Source organism: Epinephelus lanceolatus, chromosome 12 (genome assembly GCF_041903045.1).
Source record: "Epinephelus lanceolatus isolate andai-2023 chromosome 12, ASM4190304v1, whole genome shotgun sequence".
Taxonomy (NCBI): domain Eukaryota; kingdom Metazoa; phylum Chordata; class Actinopteri; order Perciformes; family Serranidae; genus Epinephelus; species Epinephelus lanceolatus.
This window is the reverse complement of record NC_135745.1, coordinates 6,709,229-6,727,191: the sequence shown is the minus strand read 5'-3', so window position 1 is coordinate 6,727,191 and position 17,963 is coordinate 6,709,229. Positions and strand designations below refer to the sequence as shown.

The 17,963-nt window shown below is 39.6% G+C and overlaps 1 protein-coding gene across 1 annotated transcript; it reads left to right on the top strand.

Moving 5' to 3' along the window:
- The first annotated feature begins 609 nt into the window (after window positions 1-609).
- dusp12 (dual specificity phosphatase 12) lies at window positions 610-7,321 on the top strand. The gene is made up of 8 exons (XM_033649599.2): window positions 610-803; window positions 1,869-2,133; window positions 2,966-3,079; window positions 3,307-3,425; window positions 3,539-3,626; window positions 3,838-3,929; window positions 4,962-5,041; window positions 5,462-7,321. Exons 2-8 carry the CDS (start codon window positions 1,871-1,873, stop codon window positions 5,603-5,605), a joined length of 900 nt encoding a protein of 299 aa, XP_033505490.1. The 5' UTR covers window positions 610-803; window positions 1,869-1,870; the 3' UTR covers window positions 5,606-7,321.
- The last annotated feature ends 10,642 nt before the right edge of the window (window positions 7,322-17,963 follow it).

The window sequence follows — 17,963 nt, the reverse complement described above, 5'->3', positions numbered from 1 at the left end:
TCAACGGTATAGATTTATCACCAAGAAGCATTGTTACAAAAAAGAAATAATCTACTTAACAGTAATTTCCTTACTTTTTGAGCTTAGTTTTATAAATGTACGTGTGTGTGTGTGTGTGTGTGTGTGTATGTGTGTGTGTGTGTGTGTGTACACACATTCACTTTATTCTATGTTTCATTTAAAATTTGGCCAAAAATAAACCGTTTGCATGAACTAACAGCATGCACAAGAGTAAAAAAAAACGAAGGCTTTTCAGCTCCAGGATTTTATCTTTAACTTCAAAGGGGAAGTTTTAAAAATCGAATAACTGACTTATGGTGGAGAGTGTCATGTATTTTCTGCCAGTCACTCAGGGAGGCTGATAACTACAGAAGTCCCTGATTGTCTGTCTGACTTACCGCTCCTGTAAAAAGTATAATCAAGTGTTAAGAAATTTGACAGGTATTTCAGAACATGGATATCACAGCTGTTTATGCGTGTGATTATATCTAACTGCCAGCATGTTAAATAAAATATGTCTAAATGAAGTATGTGACGGATCTGTTGGATTACAGAATTTGGTGTAACACCGGAACGAAAGAGTCCTCCTATATGTTTCTGCCCGGACAGTGTCAGAGACGAACCAAACACCTCAGTGACCACACATTTTCCTTCGTATTTAACTCGGTTTTCTGTGCGTTTGTAGTCAGTTTTTCTTTTACTCTTTACTCAGCACACCACATGTTAAACGAGGTGAACTACCGAAATAGTAGAGTTTCACTGGAGGAGCTTAAATAGCGGCGAGGCTGAATTTAGCTAACGAGGTGAGTTAACGACCGTCTCCTCACACTGTCGTCGTTAGAGACATGTCAGCAGTGGTGTAGTGGAGGGTATACTCAGGTATACGGGGTATACCCACTTCTTTTTCTATCCAGTTACAGTATACCCACCTATCAGCCAAAAAGCCATTGTAATATATAGGAGAGTATGCCCACTTCCTCATCAGTAACCTACCTATCTACCTAGTAGTACACCCACCTCATCAACTACGACTACACCACTGCATGTCAGGGACAAAATGCCCTCATGTCAGTGTTCAGTGGTTCTGAAATGTTTTGAGGACGAAGTCAAGGCAGAGTCTTTAAAAAGAATTTATATTTATGGCCTTCCTTGGTTTTTATTATTTTTATCAGTTCTATGGTCTGTGTAGAGAACCAGTCTGTTGCCTACTGTCAGAGGACAGTAAAGACAAAATCCGTGAGTTCGTAGGGCCATACCACCCGCCCCTCCCCTGAGTCAAAATAAAGTAGGGAATCAGATTTAATAGCAGAGGACAAGGAGCCTCTGATTTATGCCTTGGCCTTTCCCATGTGATAAATAAAAAATGAATATGTAACTAAAATCATCAATGTGTTTATTAAAAAAAACATAGATAAGAAATGAGACATACAAGATACACCACAGAAAACAGTAATACAGCATTTTTATAAATGAAATCCAGGAACCGCAGGAAATAATTTCTATGTTTTCAATTTGCCCTGTACTGATACATTTGTATTTTTTATATCATCCTGTTTATTTCGACATTTATTTTTAAACCAAAATATCTGACAAATGTAATGCAAATATCATACAAAGAATCAAAACCAGACAGATATGTATGAGTCCATAAGAATACTTGTGGCTGGATCATCTCCTCTTTGGACAGGAGGTTTAAGGTTTCTGTACAGTAGCCTACCTAAGAATTGCTGAAACAATCAACAGTCAATTTTATAAAAACATGATGATGTGAGAAATTGAGAAGCTTTTTAAAATTAGTTTAATTAATTTCCTGATCTTTGTTTACTGGTGAAAAAAGACATTATGTTCAGCTGTGTCTGTCTCTGCAGTCATGCTGCTGGTGGACCCTGGTCTGTACATTGGCACTGCGGCTGACCTCAATGACAGCCAGGCACTGGCTGATGCAGCTGTCACTCACATCCTGAGTGTGGACTCTGAGGACCCTGCCCCTCTTCTTCCTGCAGATGGGGGCCTCTGCAAAAAGTGGGTCAATGTTCTGGATGAGGTGACCTCTGACCTCTTGAGTCACATGGATGACTGCTTCCTGTTCATTCAGGAGGCTCTGGATGGAGGCGGGGCTGCACTTGTTCACTGGTAAGGCTCAGAGGTCACTTGACACTGTAGATGGCTTTCCATCCGGTGTTTTACATGAAGTTATACTTTGCCAATTTTCAACCAGCTTTGTATCCTAACAGTGTGGGTAGTGTGTGTAAATGAACTGTGGTAAACTTCCCTCCATGTTGCCAGTGCCCAGATGTCCCTGCTCATCTCCCAGCACAAATCCGATCAGTTTTCACTGGCTCTAGGGCTGTTGCACAAACTACAGATTGTTCTTCAATATTTGGATTCAAACAGGATAGAAGCGGATAGAGAGAGAGCGCTGAATGAATGCACCATGAATGCTGAAAGGTACATACAGGTTTTGGAGCAACATATGCCGCCATCTAGATGACATATTTTTCAGGTACATCCCTGCTTATTCCAGCAAGACAATGAGACTCATTCTGCACGTGTTCAAACAGCGTGGCTTCATAGTAAACGAGTGCAGATACTAGACTGGCCTGTCTACAGTCCAGACCTGTCTCCCATTGAACATGTATGGGCCATTATGAAGCACAAAATACAACAGAGACCCCGCACTGTTGAGCAACTGAAGTCATACATCAAGCAAGAATGGGAAAGAATTTCACTTTCAAACTTCCAAACACTTAGTATCCTTGGTCCCCAAACACTTACTGAGTGTTGTTTAAAGAAAAGGTGATGTCACACAGCAGTAAACCCTGTCCCAACTTTTTTGTTGCAGGCATCAATATCAGAATGAATGTATATTTTTAATAAACAATTGTTTTATCCACCGAGCCTGTTTAATTTAATGACGGGTGTGCATGTATGTGTTTGTTTGTGTGTGTGTGCGTGTGTGTGTCAGCCAGGCCGGTCGGAGTCGCAGTGCCACCATCATTACTGCTTATCTTATGAAGAGATACCAGCTGGGTTTCACTGAGGCTTACCACAGACTAAAGACTGTTAAACAGGATGTACAGTAAGTCTGTGTGTGGGTGTGGGTGTGTGTGTGTGTGTCTGCAATGCTTCTTGAATTTCGCTTTTCAACTAACTTCACCACTTCACCCAATATCTACACTGGGCAAAATGATCTTTTCAGAGTACATGGTCAGAATGTATGTAATAGTTATTATTGTTATGTTGGACGTAGCTGTATCATGTATGTAGGTGTAGACAGATAATCGAAAGCTGGTGGATTTGTTTTAGGGTCAACAGTGGTTTTGAGGAGCAGCTGTGTTTGTATGAAGCCCTGCACTGTGAAGTAGACTCCTCCAGTCCTCTATATAAACAGTACAGACTGACTAAGCTCACTGAGAAGTACCCTGGTAACCACACACACTCACACACACGCACAAAATAATTGTTTGATTAAGACATAGCTAGCTTCAAACATTTTCTATTTGTGTGTGTGTGTGTGTGCGTGTGCGTGTGCGTGCAGAGTTGCAGCATGTTCCCAGGGAGCTGTTTGCCATTGACCCTGCCCACTCCAGCTCCTCTGAGGTGTCCTATCGTTGCAGGAAGTGCAGGTAAGAGGTAGAAAAATGTATACAGTTGTTGAATGAAGGAAAGTTTTATAAAGATGCTGAATGGATGTCAAATGAGAATTATCAAGACCTTGAAGTAGGAAGTCAGAATAAACCTTTTCATAAATAAGTGTGTTATCTTGATGGTTAAAGGAATAATTCAACATTTTAAGAAATACACATCCTGACTCCAGCCTCTCCTCCTCCTCTGCAGACGAACTCTGTTCCGTGGATCCAGTATTCTCAGTCATCCAGTAGGAGAGGGAGCGCCAGCCTTTAGTCACAAGAAGTCCAGTAACCTCACAGGTAAGAGCACCATACAATATTTTAAACTGTGAGACTCTGGGATTCATCAATATTTTCTTACCTGAGTAAGTTCACACTCTGCAAACAAATTTAGGACTGCCGCAGACCATGAGTACACCCAATTAGGAGAAAACACACCTTCAGAGACCAACATGTTTCAACATGTTTAAAGACAGAGATGAACAGCTTATCAGCTTTTTCCAACTGCCAAGACATTCAGAGAGGCTCACTGACAGTCCAACTCTGGTGTGTCAGGGCCTTAAAGCCCAGTTCAGACCGATGATTCACGACGAGACGAAACCAAGAGAGAGAGTTGCGAAAAGTTGCAGCGGCGTAAACTGGCCAGTCTGAGCTGGACTCAAGCCGGCTGATGGTGTCATCTGCAACTCATCTGGTCAAATCGCCAATGGCTGGTTTTAGAACATAAAGCACGTCACCTGTCTCTGTTTACTGGAGTAGTGAATAACATTTCCATTGCATAAGAACCTTACGGGGTGGTGATGATACTCCAGGTATTGGGTAAACCCTCAGATGTTACCAAGGAAACTGAGTTATGACTTGTGGAAAACTGAAGATTCTGACTGCAGAAAGCATAAAAATATGAATGAATATTCTTACTATTTTTCTTTGGTAAGTGACCAAGATATTAGCGAGATAATGCCCTACGAGGTGTCTGTAATCACATTTTAACAGCCTTCATCGATGCAACCATCCTCCGCTGCATGTCAGACAGTTCACACCTCTACATCAGCTGTGAAAAAGTGATAATGGACACCTCATCAGTCGTTTTCTCTTACTTGTCAAACACTATAACCAATAAGATAATTACTGTGTTCTATTTTGTGTGCCAGTTCCAGGGTCCTGATATTGTGCATGCTGTATCACTGTCATGGCTCACTTTAAAGTTATTGGTAACACCTGTGTTTTTCCGACTGTGATTGCTGTGAAATACTCTGATTGCATGATCACACAAACTGAAGATGTAGTTTGTAATAAGTATAATAAAAGGGTATGAAATGTATTGTTGTTTAGGAGATATCCAGTGTACATCTTACTTCATTGAACCAGTGCAGTGGATGGAACAGTCTTTACTTGGAGTGATGGATGGACAGGTAATGCATCCATACACACAGCACAGGAAATACAGTGTTATTAACTGGTGTAATATACTTCCCATGCATGTTCCCAGCTACACTTGAACTGATGTGATTCAAGTCATTGTCCCTTTGTGAGAGAATAAATGCTGGACAGAACAAAGCACAACAACACTAATCAGTGTCGTTTCCCTCTGATGTTTAATTGATCTCATATCTCTGTCAGTAGATCAATAGAGAATCCCTGAAAAACAACTGATTAACTGTGGTTCCATGTCAGTCTGAATGTTAGTCATGATCATCTTCCCATCACTGTAAAAGTCTTCTGATCCACACATCCTACTAAAAACACTGATTTCTTTATCTGTACTTATGGTACTTCTCTCCTCTCTTCCCTTGTGTGTGTGCATGCGTGCGTGTGCGTGATTGTGTGTGTAGCTGCTGTGTCCTAAGTGCAACTCTAAGCTGGGCTCATTCAGCTGGTGTGGTGATCAGTGTTCGTGTGGTCGCTGGGTCACTCCTGCCTTCCAGCTACACAGAAACAGAGTGGACGAGATTCGTCAGCTCAACTTGAACAAATAACACACACTCATGCTCACACTCAGTCGCTCACTCACAAATGCATGTAGTCTTTGTAGGCAGGAAAAAAGAGCACACAGCTCATCTACACACATTTTAACAAGAATTATGTGACAGAGAAATTTTCAAATGTTGCAGTCCTCTTGCACCAGGTTATAAAGACTCATGCAGTACAGTACAGTGTCTTTGGGTGTTGACTGGAAGATCAAAGAAGTAAATATTTCAGAAAATTAACATTATTTTTTCATAACTGCAAAATTTGTTTGACAGTTTATGTAATTCAGCTCATACAGACACTTGAGGCCTTTGCACACTGAGTCTGTTTATTTAATATGCATTTCTTTAATCTGTCATCTGGAAAAAATTGTTACGTGCGGAAACCTTGCACACTGAGTACGGTGCATTTTATTGTTCTGTTCGTTGTGAAAATTTGCAATAAGAAACAAAATGTAAGGACACAGTGAGTAACAGAAGGATACCATGTGACCCATTCCTCCCCTGCCACATTTTCTTCACTGCTTCCTGGTCAAACAACTCTCTAAATCCAAGAAAACACAGAAAATTAAACCTTTTCCGAAAAGTTTAATGACGGACGAAAGTTTCAAACTGTGTAAATGTTGTTGACACAACCTATGGTCATTGGTAGTTTTAGATGTGCGACAATTTGGACGAAAAACACTAGACTCAATGTGCAAAGACCTTTATGTTTTGTCTGGTAAAACACATTTTCACAGTGAATAGAAGATAGAAGGCATTGGAGTCAGTGTGCAGGGTTTCTGTTCGTAATGATTTTTTTTTCTGGATGATGGATTAAAAAAATACATAAAAAAATGGACTAAAGGTCTTTGCACACTGAGTACACTTTTGTCTGTTCAAAATTATTGCACATCTAAGAATACATAGGGCCTCGTGTTGTGCCAGTCAAGTTGGTACACTGCCTCCGAAACTTTCGTCTGTCCTTAAAGTTTTTGAACAAGTTTGTTGTTCTGCGTGGAGTTGTTTGACCAAGAATAAGTGAAGAAAATATGGCAGCGAGAGACATGCGCAACAAGACAGAGGAACAGTATCGTTTCATAAATAGCCTAATTACAACAGGTCAGACAGTTATATTCAGGTGACTGATGATGAAAAGGAGGAGGATGAGGACTGCACACAGAGGACCGCTCAGCCCCTTCATGTAACCACAGTGCCAAATGTAAGATGCAGGCAGAGGGTGGTGACAGACAGGGAGGTACCTCCTGTGGAGAGAAGCAAAGGGAGAAAATGTGTCTTTAGATTTTGTCTCCTTGCACAAATTTTTACAACTTAAAGAACAATGAAACAAATTGCTCTTAGTGTGCAAGCTTACTGTGCCAATTTTTGTCTGAAGTTGGATTTAAAAAAAAAAAAAAAAGACATACCAGAAAATGGCCTCAGTGTGCAAAGACCTTTACCCTAGGGAAAAAAAGATTGAATTTCACATCAAGTGTCACTTAAAACAAACTACACTTTACAGAAATTGTTGCTGACACGATCAATCATTTATTTGATTAATTATTTATACTATAATTAAGTGTCTATAATAGATATTTTCATAATAATATGAAAGGGATTGTTCGTGGTGATGAACCTACCTTGACATGCTACTTATTTTTTTAATCTGAGAGTAAGACAGATGACTTCTGTAATACACACAAATCATGTAAATAAATGAAAAATAAAAACATTTGTATATTAAAATATATGTCTGCTGCAGCATTCTGTAAATTAATCTGAAATTTTCCACATGTGGAAGGTTATTTGAGGGATGTTTGTGTTTTATTTGTGTGTTGGGGACACACAGCAGACTGTCGATCAGTTCATAGAGTACGGCTGCTTCATTTGGGGAAAAAGGCAGGTGGGGTCGTTTTCACCCACTACCCAGTGCGAGCAGAGACAAATGCCAAATTGCTACAAAGGAGGGAAGGAGAAGCACAGATCTGGGATTCTTTAAGAATATTTAAAGCTTATTTAGAGGATAACAAGAGGAATTTGTACATAACTTTAAAAAAAAATAAAGGAGATGAGAATGAGAGGAGGAGGAGGAGAACAAATTGAGAAGAGGGGAGGGAAGGAGAATGCACTTTGTTGCAACTGAATATCAGCCTATTTTGTAGTTTGAGGGTAGATTTGTTGGTTTACTATTTGATTTATTCACAGAGAAGCATTTTTTCTACTTGAGCTCCTGCCCTGCAAAATGTCTGTGCAAGGCATTGCAATTAGGAGAGGAGTCTTCGGCCAGATTAGAGTGAGAGATTTGGGTTAAGGTTAGGTTGAGGTGGGGTTAGGGTTAGTGATAGGATTGGGCTAGTTTTCATTAGGGTTAGGGTAAGTCACCAGGAAATGAATGTAAGCCGGTCTAATTTCCCCAAAAGTGACCTGAGTAAACATTTGTGTGTGTGTGTGTGTGTGTGTGTGCGTGTCCGTGTCCTGTTCTCTTTTGAACGATGTTACTGTCACATCATCCAAAATCGAGCAAGACAACTGACATGTCATTGATGTCATTGCACCTTTTTCTCTCTAAACATGGCCCACTTGCTGTTTCTGTCACTGTCTAAATTCTTGCCTCCTTGTTTCTATATTTTTCTATTCACATCCAACAGGAACTGTTGGTTTCATCCACGTATTCTTATCATGTACTTTGGTTCCAACACAAAGTTCACATCAGGATTAGTTTATGAATTAATAGGTATTGATGTATTGTTCTGGACTCTAGTCTCTGACATGCAAATGTTAATGAAACACAGACCACATTGCTGTACTTCAAATGACATCATATTTTCTAAAACTTTAGTCCAGATGAACTCACTGGATCCTGTGAAACAGATTGATTAATACAAAAAGAAAATATCCACATTTTTATGTTGACTCATCATGTTCCCTCAAGATCACTGTGATCCATTGTATTGCTTTGGTTGGTATAGAGCCAGAATTACAACAGTTTTAAATAGGACAGAATACTCTACAGCTGCACACTATGATCTGAGTCTAGGATACCAGATGCATTTTACTGACCCTTTTAGAAGGGCTGATGGTCTTGGCCTTATCTAAAATAAAAACTCAACCTCTAAGGCTTAAAACTATTTTATTAGAGAGCATTATATCATTCAAACTACTCAAAGTCCCTTGGTTGTGTTATATTGACTAATGTCACACTTTACAGAAAGGGATGAAACACTCAAAAGAAAGCATCAAATGTTGGTTGAGAAATGAGGGGGGCAGTTTGGAAGTCCCAGGTGGTGGAAGGAGTACTCTGATTTTTTGCTGAAGTAAAAGTGTCAACACCGCAGTGCAGGAATTCTCTGTATATACTGTGTATACTTTAAGTACCAAAAGTTAAAGTACTCATCATGCATAATTGCCTTATTTAGATTAATACAGTATATTGCTGTAACTTATTTATTCAAACAGAACATGTATAATTTAGAAAATGTAATGTATGGACAGAACCACTGCTGATAAACTGAAACTTTCCAACAGAGTCTTTGTCATGTTGTGATTAGGCCCAGCCTAACATTATGTTAAGTAACATATGGGCGCCACAAGATGGCAGATAAACTCCAAGAAAACATCGTCACCTTCTGCAGCTGCTTGAGAAAAGCTTCTTGGCACAGTGTGGTGGTACTGCCCCCTCAGCCAGTGGAAGACTTTGAATGTGAAGCAGATGCAGGAAGTGTTGTGCTTGTAAAAGCAAACAGCAGGATCAACAGATAAACATGGGAAACATGAGATAACATCGAGGCTTCTCAGTAAGTGTAATAAAATTTCACACAGACGCATTTTAAATGATGCTGTGTCTCTCATTCAGACCTCTTCAGTTGAGGCTTGAGCAGCTATTTCACATTTTACAGTTTCTTAGACCAGGGGTCAACAAACTTTACTATTAAAAGAGCCATTACTGGCCAAAAAAGGAAAAAAAAATCTGTTTGGAGCTGCAAAACATATTTGAATAAAGGTAACAGCCTATTAAGTCAAAATCGGCCCATCAACATTAGCAGGTCTAAATGAGCATTCATTAATATGATTTACTGCAAGCTGGCTTCTCTGCAGTGGGCTAATTATTTACTAATTATACACTGCAGTGTTGGTGGTAAAAGCAAATGAATCTGTCCACACTACTAAATCCTCTATTTTCCTCCAAGACTTTTCCTTTTTGGAATTGGAATCCACAGCTAGCCTTGCTAGAGAGACTCCGGGCCACCGCAACTGAACTTCAGCAAAATTTAGAGGAAAAGGTCGTAGACATGTGACGCACATTTTAGTTGATGAAACGGCTCCCAACAGTTGTAGAATGGAATAATCACTCTAAGCCTACAACAATGACAAATAAAAATCTGGATGTTAAAAAATAACTGTTATTCATTTCCAGAAAATGTTATGTCAAAGCTACAGGGAGCCACTGGAGAGGGTCTACAGAGACGCATGTGGCTCCAGAGCCACAGGTTGCCTACCCTTGTCTTATACAGTACTCATCCATCACAACTTGTTACTGAGACTTCATATAATATAATAGCTGTCAGGAGATAAATTTAGCATATAAACAGTCAGTCAATTAAATGGCTGTTATCAGTTGTCATTGGGAGCACTGAGTTGAGGTAGTTTGACCTACTCTACTTACTACCAATCAACGACAACATTAAAAAAAAACACTGACAGGTAAAGTAAATAACAGTGATCATCTCAGTAGAATTTAATGTCCTACTAGGAATCCTTGCATTCCTGTAGATGCCCGTTGACACCCACCAAACACCAAGTACACCTGTAAATGGTAACGAAACTCCTCGATGGTAGTGCCCTCCCACCCCACCCTTTAGCAGGACAATACACCATGCCACTCCTCAAAAACTGCTCAAGAATGGTCCAAAGAACATGACACAGAGCTCCAGGCATTGACCTGGCATTCAAATTCCCCACATCCCAATCCAGTCAAGCATCTGTGGGACATGCCACCCCAGAAGTCCTGTTTCCATGCCATGACAGGTCAGAGGCAAGTCCAATCCACGGTGTGGCCTCTGACGTGTTGAGGGATGGACACAGGACCTCTTACAAAACTGTAAGAGTTTTACAACATTAGATATGCACCCTCTGGCCTACTGGTAGGTGCAATCTGCCCTGTCTGAAGCTTTATAATGGTAGTGATAACAACTGATAAGGGCCATTAAAGGGTTGCACCTCCTAATATTGAGGGATTTGTAACTCTTATAGGACATTCACTTAGAATATACTTTATCAGTATTATCAGGATTTGCTTATTATCATCCTCTTTGGTTTGTTTGGTGGAGAGTTGTGGCTCATGACAGCTTTTGAAGCTTTTCCAATGTAAAACATGAAAATGTGAATTGTGATAATTATTGAAACTGTAGCTCTTACCACTGCAAATGAATCATGAATAAAATCATTATTCTGGATAAACCATCATTTTTTTAATGTTTCTCTTCCTGTGTATGCAGTATAGCACAAATTTGTCTTGTCCTGATCTGCGACTACACAGATCCTTAGGACAGTTTTTGACAATACATCATCAAAGCATTTTGTTTAAAACATGATTGAGGAACAATTTGAAGCTATTGAGTGTGCATGTTCAGTGTGACAATGCCAGTGAGTTCAGATCAGTGTAAGCCTCAAGTACAGTATGTGGATTGTTACAGTGAGTGGTGTTAAGTGAGCTCGTTCCACCAGTGCTTGACTGTAGCTCAGCTGTCCAACAGACGCCTGGAAAACTGGAACACATCAACTGGAAAGTTGGTTAAGAGATGATTAGGACTGAAAATGGTGACCGCCAACAAAAAGAGGGGGTTATGTAAAACATGTGGAAAAAGGGTTGAAATAAGGTAAAGTGAAAATGTGTGAAAATGTCTAGAAAAGAATGGAAAGAGAGACTGCGGATGTGGTCTGAGTTTTCCATGCTCTCATAAGCGCTGGAATTAGGAATCAATCAAAGGGGACTTCCAACACTGTGTGTGTGTGTGTGTGTGTGTGTGTGTGTGTGTGTGTGAGTGTGAGATGATTCCATATATGCAGCTATCCAGAATACTATAATACTCACATTATCAGCTGAGATCCTGCATTTAGAATCCATGTGGAAACTGATATTTTACCACATCAACCACAATCTCTCCTTAGAAAGAGAAGAAAAAGAACTGATGTAAAAGGCTGCTCATGTCTGGAAGACAGTGCTACAGTGATCATGAAGGCGCATCTTGTACAAAGTCAAAGTAAATAGCAATATCATAGCAAATAAACATTTTACACGTTTTTCTTAGGTTTTGTCTAGGCACTTTTTTCGCCTTTTTTTTAAGAGGGTAAAACACAAGTTGAATGTGTGAATATGAGGGGAAAACAAATCAGCACAGACAGAAATGTCTATTTAGGAGCTTTATCTACATAAAAACACTTGCTGGCTCTTTGATTGGCTATATGCCCCGGAAATGTGAGGGATGCGCCTTCCTTTAACACAGGCCCTTATTGGCTGTTGAGGCCATTGCATCAGCATTGGATCTCCTATTGGCTCAAGTGAAGTGTAAATGAAAAGGTCATGAGTTTACCTCCATTTTGGCAGCAAACAGTCTGCATATCTACATGCAAACAGATGAAGTTATGTATAATATGTGGAGAAATATGAATGATGCAACAGCAGTTCTCGGATATCTATATGGATGTAATTGAATTTTTGGACTGAATATTTCGCTGGATCCAGATCTTCTGGACCTTTGGAAGTGTATGAGAACTCTTTCTGTGGGATAACATGAATCTGTGGATTAAAATAACGCTGATAGGTGAGTTTGAAACTGTTCATATTTTGTCTGACAGAAGTGTTTATTGAGCCTGCTGTAGTGGTTGTATTTTGAAATGGTCTGCATCACAGCAACTGCAAGGAGTGTAGCTTAGACAACCACAGCAAATACAGCAGTTGTTTGTATATCATAATCATCAAATAAGAGGTTTTAAAAAACTTGAATGCAATCCATATGTAGATATTATGTACCTTCATAGACATTGTATGTATTGCTAAATCTCCAATAATGAAGCTAAACAAAGACCCAAGGCTGGCAACCCACACTTTGAAATACAACATGCTGAGCTAATTACATCATGAGGTTGTTGTCTGGATAATAGTGATCAAATACTGTATATATGTTATTCGAGTTTGTTTTACAAAATCTAAGACAAGTATTCTAAGGTAAAACAAATTAGAAAAGCTCCTGTCAAACTCACTTTCACCCAGGTGTTAGCCTGGTTACAGATCTTTAAATTGATGAATACATCATGTTAGGCACCAACGGACCAGAGGAACTTTCCACTGTCCTGAGAACCCCTCTTCTATTCAGTCAGCACTACAAGAACAAGGAATGATCATAGCTCTTAGAAGGCCATTTTCAGGAACCTTTATTAACTCCCATTTCAGATAGATACTCTCCAGCACAAGAGATATAAGTGTACAGTGACTGGTAGAAGACACAAGCCAATAGAGTGGTCCAGGGATGTTTTTCTGTAACCCAACGCCGACATAAGTATCACCTTGGTTCCCTCGTCAAAAAGCCTATGGGTGTTGTTCGATTGGAATCTGGATTATTAAATAAGTTCTGTGGCAAAACAAACGTTTGATATTTATTTGTTCAGCAAGATAATCTTCATAAATGAACACCATAATCTTGATTTTTGAAGCCTAAATGCAATTGTTAGAAATAAAAAGCTAACGTTGGGCTATCAACGATCTACAACATGGTCACAGACATAACGTCGCCCCCACAGTATGGCTGTAAAGCCATGTTTGGCGCGATAAAGTTCTGTCTCATTTAGCCAATTGTTAGCAACCACCTGTTTTTAGACACATATATGTTCTAAAGTGGGTTTTTTACTGATGTATTTCATTTTGTAGAACAAAACCTGAAAGTCTCCACAGACATTATTTCAGGCATTTAACCAAAATCCTATTCAAAAACCCCACAGACTCATTTCTGGAGCACTCTGTGCAGCACAGGCAACCACTATTTTCAAAAGCCTGTCAGCTGTATAAACAGACATCACAAACACAAAGAACAGCTCCTCATCGAAAAAAGGGAAGAAAATGCAGACAAATGGACCAACAGTGAAGTCCAGGCTTAAATGAGCGTAGATGCAAAAGAGGAAATACAAAGTGATTTTGACTCATTAAAGTGAAATATGAAAGTCTTTAATAGCTGGCTTATATCACTTCAGTGTTCCTATTGGTGGAGCGAATGCAACAGAAAAAAGCCCTTGAGGGTATATAGTTCTCAGAGTTCCCCAGTGGGCGGTTCCTCTCAGGGAATCCCTTGAACTGTTTTGTCCGAAAAACCTCAACTGTTATCACATGGTAAGGATATGCAAATAGGTCTGGTGTTGTGCCCATTCACAGCAGTTTCTGCTGGTCTTTCAATACTATCTGACTTCTGCATCTTGTCTGTGGCATTTAGCGCCAAGCCCCATTGATTCTTCCTGAGGACATACATCTTCACAATGTGTATGCGTAGTATTTGGACATTGTAGTTTCTATCAAATGTTACTCAAAAAGGGGCAAATATTACATTGGTTAAGGACTATTTTTAGTTGCGGATTAATCCATGTTGTAAAAAACTACAGTGTGTGTGTTCATGGCAATGAAGGAGCATGTCACCCAGTGCAACAGTGTGGCTTACAGATGTATTGAAAAGTTGATGGTTTTGGTTATATAGGAATAGCTGTGAGATGTTGTTGATGCCAGGACCTTTCTTTCACAGCTGTTGTACAAATCTGGCTAACACTGGTATATTCTCTGAGGCAGAGACTAAACTGATATTATTTTAAAATTCACAGACCCCAATAATCAGTGATTTAATGCTGGTCTTTGGGGGTTTTGGACTCCAAGCAGACGATTCTTTCTGCACTTTGTTCATCTGTCCATGAAAGATTCATCCTCCTTTCTACTGGGATGGTTTTGTTTAACTTTATAACCTTTAAGAGCATCAAAAAGTGCAGGATTTAAAAAAATCCTTGTTTAAGTGCTCTCAATAAGACACATACATGGCATGTTTTTTGTTTTTTTTTCTTAATTTCATGATGTGTTTGCAGTTACTGATGTGGTGAGTAGGGACATGTTGGTGGAGTCACAGGACAGTCAATGCTCTCACTCTAATGCTCCTGAATGTCTGTAGTGGTGTGTCTGCTAATAAAGCTGACATTGAGTGATTGCAGTAATAAAAGTAAGTAATGCCAGATGTTGTTTGAAACAGAAATGGTCAGTGGCTTCTTTTTTATTGTCATAATGCCTTAAGTGGTCCTTTAATGGTCATATGAGTGTTCTTCATATAAAAGCAGTGACAAGGTGGCGAGTTGGTGATCAGATCCTTCTGTTGTTTGTCTCTGCCGTCTTTCTTCTTTCTCACAGTGATGACACTGAAATGGATTTTCACTTCAGACTTTGATCAAACTATTAGTTCACATGTGTTGATGCTGGGTGGCAAGACAGTTTTAAGCATGTGAGTTATTTTTTGATTGATGACAATAATGTCTGATGATAAGTTTATGGGTTCGACAATGGTAGCAATATTATTTTCACTTAGTCAAAGCTTTACAGCCTTATATTTTTCATTAATAAAACCTAAGGTCAGTATTTATCAACATGGACTTTATTTTCCCATATCTTTGTGACTAATGGGAAGAACAATTTTTGACACTGGTCAAGTATTGAGTGAGAGAGCTGCAGCGGGCAGCAGTGAAACAGGCTGCAATGTAATCACTCTGGGCATGTTTACATGATAAATTTACATCCACTAAAAGTGCTTGTTTTGCCACTGACAGACTCAGATTGTTATTGTAAGTGTCTGCCAACATTATGGAAAGGACAGGGACAGACCTTTTTGTTAAAGAGTAAAGAACCATTTTGTTTATCCAGAGACAGCCCCAAAATTGCCATTGTCAAAGCCACCAGACTCCATTTAAATAAACAGTCTTGACCAAGACAGTCAAATGTCTAAGGGACTGTGTCAGGCGATACAAGGCACTGAAACAGTGTTTCTCTACACAATTTTTCATCTAGATTAATGCATGAAACCCAATATAAAAGTCAAATATCCTCCACAGCCAAGTGAATAAACTCCTGTCAGTCTATTCAGAGTCAGTGTTCACCTTTCTTGTCCCTAATTAGTGCATACTTTTCATCTAACTGTTATTTAAAAAAAACAAAAAACAAAAAAACAAATTGAGGATAATTTAATAATCAAACAACATAACCCCTCACTGGCCACCCAAACACTCCTGTCTGCTCACAGCATTCTGTATTTGATATTTCCCCTAACAGTAACTGGGGTGGCCTAAGTTAGGCGCTGACTAATGCAAGGGTGCAATGAAGTGCACACACACACACAGACAGACACACATTGGAATAGCAATGATTTACCATTTTTGTCTCCACTTCCTCTATTTACTTTAATTACTAACATTTCTGTGCTAAAAATAATTTCAAAGATAAATAGACCAACCAATCACAACACAACAGAGTGGCACCATACAAATGTCATGTAAAGCTTTCATACTTTTTAATTCTACAAAAAGAAACTTAACCTCCTTCCAAAACAGGCTGCATACAAAAGAAATTATTCAGCTTGGAGCTCTCATAGACTTTCTAAATGTTATTGAACTGAATGGATCAAATCCTGAGAGTGAAAGGAGCCATTTCGTGGGGGTTTTGAAGCTCAGAAAAATGTATCCATTGATTTGCATATGTCTCTTTCCCAATGTAAGTCTATGGTAAAAAGTATGTTCGGGCCCATCACATGATGGACCTGGAAATTGCAGTACCACCGTTTGGCCACTATGAAAGTTGGCATCAAAGCCCATCACACTTCCTGGGGGCCTGGAGGCGAAGCACCAGTCGGCTTTCTTTGCTGCTTTGCTGTTCTTGGAAGTCAGATTGGTGAGTCTGGGCCTTAACTCTTGAGCAGTTCTTTTTATGCTGCATTGGACTGTTATTAATCACTTTATATGTCTGATGACTGAATAACTTAACAACCATTGTCAGCTAATAAACTTCAGCATACTGAGCAAGCTATTGTTCTCATTTTGGTGTACAAAAGAAGCAGCACTAAGTTTAGTATGAAGGAGACCGGACTGTCTTTGGAGAAAATGAGATCAGATTCATACAGCAGATGTGTCCTGCTGCAGTCTGGACTAGTTAGTAGCATCATAAATAAGATGAGCTTTCATGTGTATGTCTGACACTCTAGCATTGCTTATTGTTTGCACTAGACTACAAGGTGACTTTCATTAACCTGCTTCCTGTAACCTGATCCAATGAAGAGTTACAGGAACACCAGCAGGAGAGCAAAGCAGTGACATGATGGAGAATGTGAGTCACAGTCAAAGCCCCGACCCTGTGACTCTGCGGTTTCTGTGTCTGGGCTCATGGGAGAACTAGACAGGAATTCTACTTTAGAAGCCCTCTGCGAGATCTGCTGCTCTGATTGGACTTACAGGAAAGGTGATTTTCACTAGCTGCAGTCTGGGTCATTACTGAAAAGAATGTAAAATGTTTTTGGCAGTTAACTGTGGGAGTCTGTCAAAAGTGCAATATTTGCAGATTCATGCAAGAACTCTTTTTCAACTTCCCACAATGAGCTATTTGTGTCTTTCTATTTTTCATTACATTCTCAAACTCTGGCTGCAGACCCACATGGCAAGCTAAATTATTTTCCATTGTGTGGAACATTGTCTAGCCCCCAGCTTCTTTATACTTTTTGTCCAGTTCGTTTGTTTTATATCCCCATAAGCTACCTGAGCTGTTAATCATTTTGTATTACGTCCATCAAAAAACCACAACAAAAAAATTCTTTCAGTATTTCACTTGCATTTTTTTCTCTGTCTGTCTGAGAAACTCAGAGTAACAATCCAGATGTTGTAATATAATGTCTGGGAGACACATTAGCTCTCTCTCCTGTCTCCTTCTCTCATCTCTGCTTCTCCATTTCCTTTCCCCTCTTAATATTTTCCATCATTTTCATCCTCTCTTCACCTCTGCTTGCTCTCTTTCCCTCACTCACCTCTCCTCTGCTTTCTAGTGTTTCCTCTCTGACAGCACTGGAGGTCTGGCTGGAAGCTAAAGCAGTGTCTGTGTATTTCATATCATGTGCAAACTAGAATTACCGCCTTGTGGTTATATGCTCTCGCACACCGGTCAAGTTGCACCCACAGGTTACATCAATGTCTGTGAAAACATGGATGCTCCATACACATCCTCCCTCTGCCAACACAGAAAATCTATACAGTCAGCACAGTTTCAAGGTGGGCACCCAAGATGAGAACAAGATTCTTAATTAGAGTATGAATTCTTGAGCTATGGCCAAAAACA

Excerpts from the sequence above, each read along its gene's own strand:
- dusp12 (XM_033649599.2), top strand. The coding sequence starts at position 1,871 with ATGCTGCTGGTGGACCCTGGTCTGTACATTGGCACTGCGGCTGACCTC. Across the intron at positions 3,080-3,306 it reads ACTGTTAAACAGGATGTACA|GGTCAACAGTGGTTTTGAGG; the intron begins GTAAGTCTGTGT and ends GATTTGTTTTAG. Across the intron at positions 3,426-3,538 it reads GCTCACTGAGAAGTACCCTG|AGTTGCAGCATGTTCCCAGG; the intron begins GTAACCACACAC and ends GTGTGCGTGCAG.